General features: G+C 36.1%; 1 protein-coding gene across 3 annotated transcripts in view; it reads right to left on the reverse strand.

The window, feature by feature from the left end:
- Nucleotides 1-12,748, reverse strand: part of LOC125671592 (uncharacterized) — an 18,247-nt gene extending 5,499 nt beyond the window's left edge. For 2 of the 3 annotated variants that reach the window (XM_056162354.1, XM_048907405.2), the window contains exons 1-6: nucleotides 12,677-12,748; nucleotides 11,642-11,890; nucleotides 7,081-7,194; nucleotides 6,662-6,840; nucleotides 5,067-5,984; nucleotides 1-639 (exon numbers count right to left, since the gene is read on the reverse strand). The exon at nucleotides 1-639 is cut by the window's left edge and continues 864 nt beyond it. In XM_056162354.1, the coding sequence (XP_056018329.1) occupies nucleotides 1-639; nucleotides 5,067-5,984; nucleotides 6,662-6,840; nucleotides 7,081-7,194; nucleotides 11,642-11,873 (2,082 nt within the window). In that variant the 5' untranslated portion in view covers nucleotides 11,874-11,890; nucleotides 12,677-12,748. Of the gene's footprint in view, nucleotides 640-5,066; nucleotides 6,240-6,661; nucleotides 6,841-7,080; nucleotides 7,195-11,641; nucleotides 11,891-12,676 lie in introns of those variants that run through there. The other variant, XM_056162356.1, reaches the window with a different exon arrangement.

The following is a 12,748-nucleotide window of genomic DNA, read 5'->3' on the forward strand; positions in this document are numbered from 1 at the left end:
CTTGTCATCTGGTGTACATGTTCGCAAAAAATATTTGTGGGAAGATCTATCACTTAACACAGCTGCAGTCGAGGCGTAACTGATTTGAGGAAAATTGAATTCCTGAAGAACAGGTGATGTTGCTAAGCTAATGCTGCTACCATATGCAGCTACAAATCCAAGAATGTGTTTCTGAAGGTCAGAGATATGAGAACCGTCTGACAGACGTATACCTTCCGAAAAGAACTTCAAAAGTTTTTCTTCAATCAATAGAGGTTGGTTACAGCTATTGAAAATGATGTAACCAATTTGCTTTTTCTCAAAAAGTTTTGCAAAACTACCATGCTTTTCGTTAGCTGTTTCCACCGCAAACCGTATTCCTTCTACAATCTCCCATCCATTAGACGTTCGAATATCAGCACACTTTAGAGGATCAGACGTATTCTTATTATAAACGGGAACCACTGCAGCAACATACACGTCGCCCTTCTTGAAAATAATTTCATTTGCCAAATTGCTATTCTGACACGAGTCACATAACTTTTCATCACCACACTGAGCCTTTATAATATTAGGCCATGCTAAGCCAGCCGAGTTCTCCGTGTAGTCTCTCAGTAACTCTGTCTCCAAATCCAATGTGGAATTTGTGTAATTTCCAACCTGAAAAAGGGATATGTATTCATATTTCCGTGCATGATGTGGGTACATCTTAATTTTGTAACGGTTTCATTTTAATTTGACAAAATGATGCTCAATCCTTGCTTACATTGATTTCAAACTGTAGTAAGTCATTCTCCATTATTTGAATATGCGTTACTTCTTAACTTACAGTTGGGTTGTTTGAAGAAAGAAATTTCACTTTTGAAAATACCTGAGAGTATGGACTGAGACGCTTCACTCCAACATATACATGAAGCGTTTTAATATCCTCATGTATTTTCAAAACTTATTATGCCCCCGAGATCCAAGATCGGGGGACATTTTGTTTTTGTGCTGTCTGTCATTCTGTCATTTTGTAATTCTGTAATTCTATCTGAAACTTTAACCTTGCTAATAACTTTTGAACAGTAAGTGATAGAGCTTTGATATTTCACATGAGTATTCCTTGTGACAAGACCTTTCCGTGGGTACCAAGATTTCTTACCCTTGACCTTGGAATTTGACCTACTTTTTGAAAACTTTAACATTGCTAATAACTTTTGAACAATAAGTGATAGAGCTTTGATATTTCACATGAGTATTCCTTGTGATAAGACCTTTCCGTGGGTACCAACATTTTTGACCCCGTGACCTTGGAGTTTGACCTACTTTTTGAAAACTTTAACCTTGCAAATACCTTTTGAACAGTGAGTGATAGAGCTTTGATATTTCACATGAGTATTCCTTGTTAAAAGATCTTTCTGTTGGTATTGAACCTTTTGACCTTGACATTTGACCTACTTTAATTTTTTTTTACATTGGTCATAACTTCTAAATGGTAAATATTAGAGCTTTCATATTGTACATGAGTATTTCTTTTGACAAGATCTTTCTACTGGTACCAAGATATTTGCCCTTGTGACTTTGGCCATCTTCGGAATTGGCCATTATCGGGGGCATTTGTGTTTCACAAACACATCTTGTTTTTAGCTCACCTGAGCCGAAGGCTCAAGTGAGCTTTTCTGATCACATTTTGTCCGGCGTCCGTCTGTCTGTCTGTCCGTCTGTCTGTAAACTTTTCACATTTTCATCTTCTTCTCATGAACCAATGGGCCAATTTCAACCAAACATGGCCAAAAGCATCCTTGGGTAAAGGGCGTTCAAGTTTGTTCAAATGAAGGGTCATGTCCCTTTCAAAGGGGAGATAATCACAAAAATGCAAAAATAGGGTGGGGTCATTTAAAAATCTTCCTCTCAAGAACCACTGAGCCAGAAAAGCTGATTTTTACATGAAAACTTTCTGACATAGTGCAGATTCAAGTTTGTTCAAATCATGGCCCCCGGGGATAAGATGGGGCCCCAAGGGGGATCAAAGTTTTACACACAAATATAGGGAAAAACTTCTTCTCAAGAACCACTAAGCCAGAAAAGCTGAGATTTACATGAAAGCTTCCTGACATAATGCAAATTCAAGTTTGTTCAAATCATGGGCCCCGGGGGTTAGATGGGGCCACAATAGGGGATCAAAGTTTTACATACAAATATATAGAAAAAAATCTTTAAAAATCTTCTTCTCAAGAACCACTGAGTCAGAAAAGCTGATTTTTACATGAAAACTTTCTGACATAGTGTAGATTCAAGTTTGTTCAAATCATGGCCCCCGGGGATAGGATGGGGCCCCAAGGGGGATCAAAGTTTTGCACACAAATATATAGGGAAAAACTTTAAAAATCTTCTTCTCAAGAACCACTAAGCCAGAAAAGCTGAGATTTACATGAAAGCTTCCTGATATAATGCAGATTCAAGTTTATTCAAATCATGGGCCCCGGGGGTTAGATGGGGCCACAATAGTGGATCAAAGTTTTACATACAAATATATAGAAAAAAATCTTTAAAAATCTTCTTCTCAAGAACCACTGAGTCAGAAAAGCTGATTTTTACATGAAAACTTTCTGACATAGTGCAGATTCAAGTTTGTTCAAATCATGGCCCCCGGGGATAGGATGGGGCCCCAAGGGGGATCAAAGTTTTGCACACAAATATATAGGGAAAAACTTTAAAAATCTTCTTCTCAAGAACCACTAAGCCAGAAAAGCTGAGATTTACATGAAAGCTTCCTGATATAATGCAGATCCAAGTTTGTTCAAATCATGGGCCCCGGGGGTTGGATGGGGCCACAATAGGGGATCAAAGTTTTACATACAAATATATAGAAAAAAATCTTTAAAAATCTTCTTCTCAAAAACCACTGAGTCAGAAAAGCTGATTTTTACATGAAAACTTTCTGACATAGTGCAGATTCAAGTTTGTTCAAATCATGGCCCCCGGGGATAGGATGGGGCCCCAAGGGGGATCAAAGTTTTGCACACAAATATATAGGGAAAAACTTTAAAAATCTTCTTCTCAAGAACCACTAAGCCAGAAAAGCTGAGATATACATGAAAGCTTCCTGATATAATGCAGATTCAAGTTTGTACAAATCATGGGCCCCGGGGGTTAGATGGGGCCACAATAGGGGATCAAAGTTTTACATACAAATATATAGAAAAAAATCTTTAAAAATCTTCTTCTCAAGAACCACTGAGTCAGAAAAGCTGATTTTTACATGAAAACTTTCTGACATAGTGCAGATTCAAGTTTGTTCAAATCATGGCCCCCGGGGATAGGATGGGGCCCCAAGGGGGATCAAAGTTTTGCACACAAATATATAGGGAAAAACTTTAAAAATCTTCTTCTCAAGAACCACTAAGCCAGAAAAGCTGAGATTTACATGAAAGCTTCCTGATATAATGCAGATTCAAGTTTGTTCAAATCATGGGCCCCGGGGGTTGGATGGGGCCACAATAGGGGATCAAAGTTTTACATACAAATATATAGGAAAAATCTTTTAAAATCTTCTTCTCAAGAACCACTGAGCCAGAAAAGCTGATTTTTACATGAAAACTTTCTGACATAGTGCAGATTCAAGTTTGTTCAAATCATGGCGCCCGGGGGGTAGGATGGAGCCACAAGTGGGGGGGGGGTCAAAGTTTTACATACGTATATGGGAAAAAGCTTTAAAAATCTTCTTCTCAAGAACCATTGGGCCAAAGAAGTTGACATTTACATGAAAGCTTTCTGACATAATGTAGATTCAAGTTTGCAAAGGGTAGTTTGGGCCATAATAGGGACTATTAGGTTTTACATGCAAATATATATAAAAAGTCTTCAGATATGGGCCAAGGTGACTCAGGTGAGCGATGTGGCCCATGTGCCTCTTGTTTATATTTACATTCTACTTTCATTTTGTCGCAATTCCCAGCCGTTAAAATTGATGTACTATATTTAGCAAGATTCAGAATCAAGAGTAGGGCAAACACGGATTCCTGTACACACCAGAAGCGGAGTAAGCATACCCTGTTGACCGGTCATACTCGTAGTTTGTAATAAAAAAAACGGCATACCAATCGGCATACAGCATTCAACCTAATAACAGGTTAAATTTGCAAATTAGATTATAACGACCATAGATTTTGGGAAATGCTGACTTTGAACGAGACTGTTGAAACCCCTCTTTCATCAATTTATTTGTCCGTATCCTGTCTCGATTTAAAATCAAACATACGCAAAAATTATGCATATGATAATGGGATAATGCTACATAAATATGGAAAGTTGACTATGGAAAAGTTGGAAAAGTCTTCCTGTTTTTCATAAAGTTGAGTTGTTAACAACTATGTTCAATCAAATATCTTAGAGTGAAGCAAATGCTCAAGACTGTCGTGTCTTCTATTTCGAGTTTACTAGGGTATATCGAATTCACATATGAATCAAAATTAATATTGTTAATACCCCGTAGATAAAACGTAATTGATATATGCGAGGTGAAGATAACGAACAGTGATCAATCTCATAACTCCTACAAGCAATACAAAATAGATAGTTGGGCAAACACGGACCCCTGGACACACCAGAGGTGGGATCAGGTGCCTAGGAGGAGTAAGCATCCCCTGTTGACCGGTCACACCCGCCGTGAGCCTCATATATCTAAGTGTTGAGGTCAAGGGATTATTACCCCCCAAAGGCGTATTTCTTCATCTGGTCTATACATACAGTTGTCTGTTTTGAGTTTCCAATAAAGCTGATGGTTTTATTTTACAAATTCATTTTTACAGGCTTTGACACCAGTCCTCATGCTTCAGGTGTACAATGATCAAGAAATTCGCAATGTTAGTTTCCTAATCCCAAAGATTCCTCAAACAAAATTTGATAAAAAAATGTTCCTGTTTCAGAGAAGAACGTGGTCATGTTTAAATGTTAACCCACCACGGAGGGAGACGACGATCGAACAACTACTAATCGCAACAGGTCACCTAAGTGACATGAAAAACAAAATCATGTTATTCTAACGAATTTTCTAATTCATTTCACAACATACAAATTACCTTTTAGATTAAAATAATACTTACTAACTCTAAGCACATTTCTTGATTTTGGAAAATGCAATACCGGAAGTGATACACCTCATATTCAGGTAAATTTCCAGCTATACTAGTGTCAGGTGTTCCATTGAAGTAAAATTCCAAAGGTTGTCTTAAGGCACCAGGAATATCTTCTTTTAAATTGATATGCGACTTTCTTCCCAATTCTATCAGTTTAGGAGTGTTTTCCCATATTGTGTTGTTAAAACTGGTGCAAAACCCAGCACTCCCTCCACACGATTCACGGTGAAGATCTCTCAGTACTTTGGCATGTAGTATCGTGGATACAATAGCATAACCTTCGAATACATTGTCACCTACTACAGATTTCACAATCGAAGGAGTCGGCATGGAACAAGAAGAACTCTGGATATCACAGGAAACGAACTTTCCAACAATCTCAGCTAACCAGGGATTGGAGGATACTTCTTCATTAAAAGCAGTTTTATTGGTTAGAATATTCAACCAATGTACTCGAAATTTGTCAAACGATATCCAAGGAGGAGTTGTAAAGAAGGATCCCTTGGCAATGGGAAACTGATTTAATGTTTCAGTACCCATATTGGAAGACCCTTCGGAAAATATCATTCCAAGTCGAAAACTATACTGACTTTTTAGTTTATTTGCAATGTTCAGGAACACTTCGACAGTTTTAGTGGAGGCAAAAACAATAACTCCAGTGATTGGGCTTTCAGTATGAATATTTACGGACTCTATAATCTTCTGTACTTCCTGTGATTTTACCAGACCGTTTTCCATTGATATTGCAGATGCAGATGCAATGCATACATTTTTTGCCTTGGCCCGTTCCTTAAACCCTTCATAATTTCCAGCTCCATATTCATTGTTTTCATAAATAACGCCAACGTAGTTCCATTCAAGACTCTCCATTAGAGATAAAATCACCTGCAGAATATCAATCAGTTAAAGTAACTAAAATTATATACTAGATAATTCGATCTACATATGTTCGTCGTAGGTTGTGACCACACCAGGCACCGGGTATCAGAAATGAAAGTCACTGGCCATACGGACATGACGATAAAGAATCCTCGTTGTCACGACCTTAAGGGTCATGTATAGCTCTAAATATTGTTGCACTTCACCAAAAAGTGGTGCTGTCTCTATCTGAGTGGATAATTCTGAGTGGATATGAGTGCATCCTCAGTGATGTATGATAATGCAAAGCCTCAAGCCTCACTTTCGATTCTACTGACGTTTGAGGAATGTTAAGCTAGTAAAATTCAAGTAACATACTCTATCATATTTTATCCACTGGTATACAAAGGGGTGAATTTTCCACCCTCCCGCCCAAATATTTGAAGGTTCAAAATGCTCTTCGCATGCCAATTTATGCCGGGTAAAATCGGCATAAATTAAATGCTACATTGGTGTTATTTGAACATTTCCGTGACAAGACAGGTAAGATAATTCTGAGTGGATAATTCTGGTATGTGAGATAAAGCAACAAACTAACATAAACACGTCTCATGAAAATCAGATAAGTCAAATCAAACTTCTTTTCATACATTTTAAAAAAAAAAAAAAAAAAGAAGAAATTATTAGGAAATTATCCTCATTACCGAAATTTGCTTAGTATCATCGGGGATGACTCGGAGTGTATTTCTATATTTAGATCCATCACTGAGAGCTGAGGCGGTCGTGGAGAAGAGCGTCTGTAGAATTAAGTTGTTTTCTCCCAGTGAACTTATGTATAACGATGTGTCCACGGCCTCGTGGCTGTGTTCCGGGCCCACTAAACCTTCATTAAACAGTTAAATGAGTATTAGAAAAGACCTAACTACGAGTACTTTAAACCTGATTCATCGCTTAAAAACTCAACTTTCATATTAACTATGTAATGAAATCAAAAATATTCAAATTGTTGACAATACAATTACAAAGCAATTTGCATGTCAAATGAGGTATATTTGTATGAATATAAGGTGCCAGTATTTCATTGATATATCCATCGGCTCTATTGTAATAAGATATATTACACCTGTAACGGGAGTTGAAATGTGATCCGCTGGATCACGAAGGTTTCTGTTTACTATTCTAGTTGTATGCTCTAACGCTCGTCCTTGTACGTTGCATGTAGGGAACCCCTCAATACCTAGAAATATTTTAAAAGCACACTTCTATACAACTGTTGACATTTCCGTGTCAATTGTTTTCATACATGACTGAATGAATTAGAATATCGGAACTGACATTTTGCAAAATCAAAAGGCTAGCTATTTTGAACAAAGAATGCAGAAATTACAGAGAGAACAGGAAGTCACCCTCAGAATCTACCATTTCTTATTGATACCTCATACTAATGCATTATTATGTATTTTTACACGGTGTGTTTTGTGGGTGAATGTACCAACAGGCGCTTGCTTAATATTTTGCATAGTAAGTTTTAATAAAAATATTAAGCAAGTGCCTATTGGCACCATCTTTTTCCGGCTTTGTCATCCCCCCCCCCTCCAGATTTTGACAGTATGTTGTTTCACAAATGAAGAAAAAATAAATAAGGTAACATACTGAAAAAGACTTGAATTATAATATATTACTTTATTCTGGCTGGTATGGTAAGACAAAATTTTATGAGCCCATCCAACGAATAAAAGGTACACCCCCTCCCCCCGAAAACAACATTGTAAAAGATAAAATAATTTTTTGAACAATTTTCCCCAAACATAGCCTTTTTAAATCGAATGTGCTTTTAATCGAACTACATTTGTTTAAGATAACTGAATTTGAATTTGAATTTAGTTCTACACCTGGTACAATATACATTTATGTATAACATCAAATTTTAAAGCGAACGAGTCCGGTGAAGAAAAAAGTGTTGCCTCATTTGGGATGAATCTATGTGAAAGTTCGTACATTTACCGATATCCTGCGGATTAGTGTTGAAACTGAAGAGATACAGCAGGAAAGAAAGATTGAAACAAAACCAATGTTAATTAGGGTGAAGTTTACGACCAATAGTAAGAGGAATTAACAGATTTATTTCATAATATATGAAATATCTAAAAAGCTAACACAGAATTTATGCTTGAATGGAATTAAAAGTTATCTCGTTATTAATCCAAATGTTAAGCTATTCAAGTATTTAGTTTAAAAATTAACTGCCAGAAGTCCTCCCTATTTAGCATTGGAGTGCTGTGGTTACTAAGTCTCCTGTTAGTTAAAAAATGATAAATCAAACAAAAGATGTTTAACTTGTTGACTAAATAAGATCATGAATTATTATTGTTTTATACATATCACACTCCTTGTTGTAAGTACACGACGTATTGCCACAGCTAGGGGGGCGGGGGGGGGGGGGGGGTATAGTCCACGTGTGTTCTTTTCATTCTCTACCCATAGGTGTAATTGCTCGCTAACACCTCTGTCATTGCCGAAATTTCGAAATTCTTGTAAAATGCCTTGTAAATTCTTATACTAACGTTTAACTAAATTCGATTCATCAATTTATGATGCAAATTTTTAAGATAAAGTTGTTTTATCGCTTGTAAACAATTCCAAAATTGTTGATTTTAATCAAAATGACCCCCCCCCCCCCCGATTTTTTTTTACAGTTATCTTATTCACATTAATCATTGAATTTCTAATTCTTAAATTCTGTTCCGTTTCGTTTTCCGTTCCGCGTTTTAGCAACACCCTGATGGCTGCAATCCCGTGGGAAGATTTTGCCTTTTACTGCATGTGAAATGTAAACATGTACATGTACAGGTAACAAAAAACAAAGACAACAAATTAATGAAATATGCGAGCTAGACTAGATTTCCCCTCTCGGCAACTTGACAATATTACCCCAACCACCTCTTCAACCTTTCCCGCCATTTGTACACTAGAAGTATTTTGCTTGGTTAAAAAATAGGATTACATCATTTCAATGACAATGTAACAGGGAGAATTCATTATGATCACCGGCGGAAAAATCTAAAGAGATATCTCTCTAGATTAAAGAGATATCTCTTTTTGAAAATTTAAAGAGATATCTCTCTAACTTAAAGAGATATCTCTTTTTACATCGATAGAGAGATATCTCTTTCTCTCTGAGAGATATCCCTCTAGCTTTGAGAGATATCTCTTAAAGAGAAAGAGATATCTCCCAAGCGTAAAGAGATATCTCTTTAAGCAAAAGAGATATCTCTTTAAACAAAAGAGATATCTCTTTAAACAAAAGAGATATCTCCCTAACGTAAAAAGATATCTCTCTAACTTACAGAGATATCTCTTTAACTAATAAAGATATCTCTCTTATTTAAAGAGATATCTTATTTTACGAATGAATAGTAAAAGGGCTTGCCATAATGCACATACATGTATAAGTAAACGAAAATAAATATTTGCGAATTCCGAATTTGTTTAACAGGAACTTCCGAATTTTTTACAATATGCTTGAATCAGCTCCTTTGTGAAAGGTGAAGTCTCTCTGACCAAAGCGTTTGACGCTATGGTGTAAAAGGACTGAATTAAAACAAAGCATTGATGTATATTGACCGAGAGAAAAAGAAACATGTGGAAGAACCTAGGAATGTTGAAAAAACACCGTTTAAAAAAAAGAAGCAGAACAGCTTTAAGAATGAATAAAAGAAAAGAAATTCCATAGACAGGCAAATTTAATTTGTTAAGATTTTATAAGATATGTAGAAGAAAGAGGAGAATTTTTTGTTTTTTTTGTTTTTTGGATTAATCGTGGATCGAACATATGATTCTTGTATTACAAATCAGGTGATCTAACAGCCGAGCTAACCAGGCCATTTAGTAATATTATTACAATATACTATACTTCTGGATATTATGTAGGAACTCCTCATATCTAGGAGATGAAGAAATTGTTTTAGAAAAAATTGCAGAAATGTCGCGTATGACCTTAACGTCAACTGAAACATCATATTCCTATCTGGTTGAAATGTTGCAATTTGTCATATTATATGTTTTAAAGTTGTTTTTACTTTATTATGAAAACTATAATGAAAATTGTGAAATCTGATTGGAGGAGTTACCTGGGTCAACAGAATTTCTCAGATTTAATGATGATGGCAACTGAGTCCGAGAATGTCGACCCATTTGACCCAACACCCAGTATGAACTTTTGAATGAATTCTGGAGAAATATATATTGTTACTATAGCATCTTGATCCGAAGAGTTGGATCACGTCGAGTTGACTGACACAGATCATTAAACGAGACGCAAAGCGTCGAGTTTGATCATACAATCCGCGCCTGTCAACGAGACGTGATCCAACTCTTGGGAACAAGTTACTGTAGTAATGATATATTTATCTTATACCCCATATACTTTTATTACTTAATGAATGCTTTTTTTAAAGGTATCAAAAAGAATTAGATACAGTAAAATAATTTTTTGCGTACACGGTATTTGTCTGTGACGCGGTTGATCACTTCCCACAGAAACGTGAATTTATGCATTGTGGCGTCATCAGTTTCAGAGAAACGTGATCTGAGTTAAGTTCACCACGTGTTCTGTTCCGAAAAGTCGAATTACACTCTGTAAAAGTATCAAAACATGGACTATTGATGAGTATGCTATTAGAATGTAGTATTTTAGACAATTTTTTTTTTAGAATCGAGTTGTATTTTATTTTTCGCATTCGTTACGGAGACCCATAAAAAGCAAAAGTCTGTTTGGGAATGTCATGAAATTAATGATGAAGCTAACATGGGGCATGAGGATGATATCGAAGAAATGGGGTGTGTTCAGGGAAACTTGCTCTATGAAAGTAAATCCGACACTGAAGAGGACAATCTGTGTCAAAAGTACTTGGCATAATTTACACAAAACACATATTTTGAAGATAATCAACTACTACATGTTAATCAAATATCATTTCTGAAATAAATCATATTTTTACTCTTGGTACTTATTTGAAGTAGAGATCTGAGAAAGAAATATGGATATTTGTTCTTCAATAGGCAAAATTGTCTTTGAAGTTCAATTCTGACAGAATACAGATTCCAGGGGAAATTCTCATACCCCCCATCAGGATGGTGAATACCCTCTCCGCATCTACCCCCATCTTCGCCTCGCGACTCTGCCAGTAACCAAAGGATGCAGAATAAGCGGATCGGTAAAAGGGCTGGTAGAATTTAACATCAGAAAGCCCTGTGGGCTACTGGGGCTAAAACATTAGCGTCTATCCCAGGCCAGAATGCAAGACCTCGTTAAAGGTGAGTAAAGACGCGGATTTTCATTGATCAACTAAGTCTCTTTGCAAATCGCATCAAGATGGAAATTCCCAATGTTTTGCCCAATGTTGGAAAACCCAAACGTCACAACCATCTCGAAGATACGTGGGCGTGAAAATGTTCCGTTTTTCTAGTTTGTTGGATGAAAAGGTTAAGATAACGATCTCAGCCAATCGGAAAGCTCGGAATTATTCTTTCATATAAAATATAAATGTAATACATAAATCAAAATCAATGCAGTTAAGACTTGTCTAAGTGAATTCAATAAACGTTTAAAACTTTATGAATGGGACACGATCTCATTACAGTGAACTAGCCATACATGTAACTACAAGCATTGGTTTCCTTACCCAGTGTAATGCCCGGCACGTAGTCAGCCTCATTTAACTTCTTTAATGTCCACTTAACAGCCTCGAAATTCCGAACAGACATTGCATCTATCTCATTGGTGCATTGCTCATCATTGAATATTTTGAAAAGTCCAGCGAGATGAATATCTCCCTGTAACTTGGCGATTCTGTCAGAATTAACTGACAGCACAAACCCCAGAGTAAGACATGCAAAAATGATACTCCTGTTCATATTCAATCAATGTTTACCTAGAAAGAAAACAATGATTATGCAATTTCAAATTTTTGTCCAATTTCTGTAGACATAAGGTTAAATCAGTGCTGCAAATTTATATCAATATTTTTTCTCTGACCTCCAGTACTTGCCTTATTTCACTGAGACGAACTATCTGGTTAGGCTTGGATACCTTACTGACATGTTTAATCACTATCGCTCGTCATTTAAGACTGCTTTCCCATATTTTCAGAATGCTACCTTCCTTAAGTTTAAACTTGACCTTAATTGTTTTTAAATATCAAACACACACACATCGCCTGCTAGAGCTCTATAAGTTACATATTCATATTAAACAAATCCTTATCTTATATATGACACGTTATGTAGGTTTGAATAGAAATTTCTCGTACAATGGTAAATGGTAATTTATCTTCCAGTCACACCATTAATTAAAGAAATTATAGAAATTAAAATTTAAAAAAGAATACAAGATCGTTAATCAATTCCGTGAATAGAAGTAAGTATTTGGCTGACTATAAAATTGCAAAGTTGCAGTACATAGATTGCATCAACATTTTAAAAAAATCATCAGTACTTGATATGAAAAGACAACAGCTTAACGTTACATGTAGTATAACTAGCGAACAACACACACTTACATATGTAATTATCTATACTATGATGAGATTTTTAACAAAAATATGTACATGTAGATTCTATCCATTTCTTGGATGAAATTTCTCACAACTTCAATTTTTTGTCAAGAAATCTAAAACTTACATTTTATTTTATACGACACATTTCAGTTTAAGTCCTACCTTTGATATGGACTTCAGCTGCAAGGATTCATCACAAAGCGCATGCAGTGACTCTCTACCCGGTAGGATAGC

The sequence above is a fragment of the Ostrea edulis genome, chromosome 4 (assembly GCF_947568905.1).
Source record: "Ostrea edulis chromosome 4, xbOstEdul1.1, whole genome shotgun sequence".
Lineage (NCBI taxonomy): Eukaryota > Metazoa > Mollusca > Bivalvia > Ostreida > Ostreidae > Ostrea > Ostrea edulis.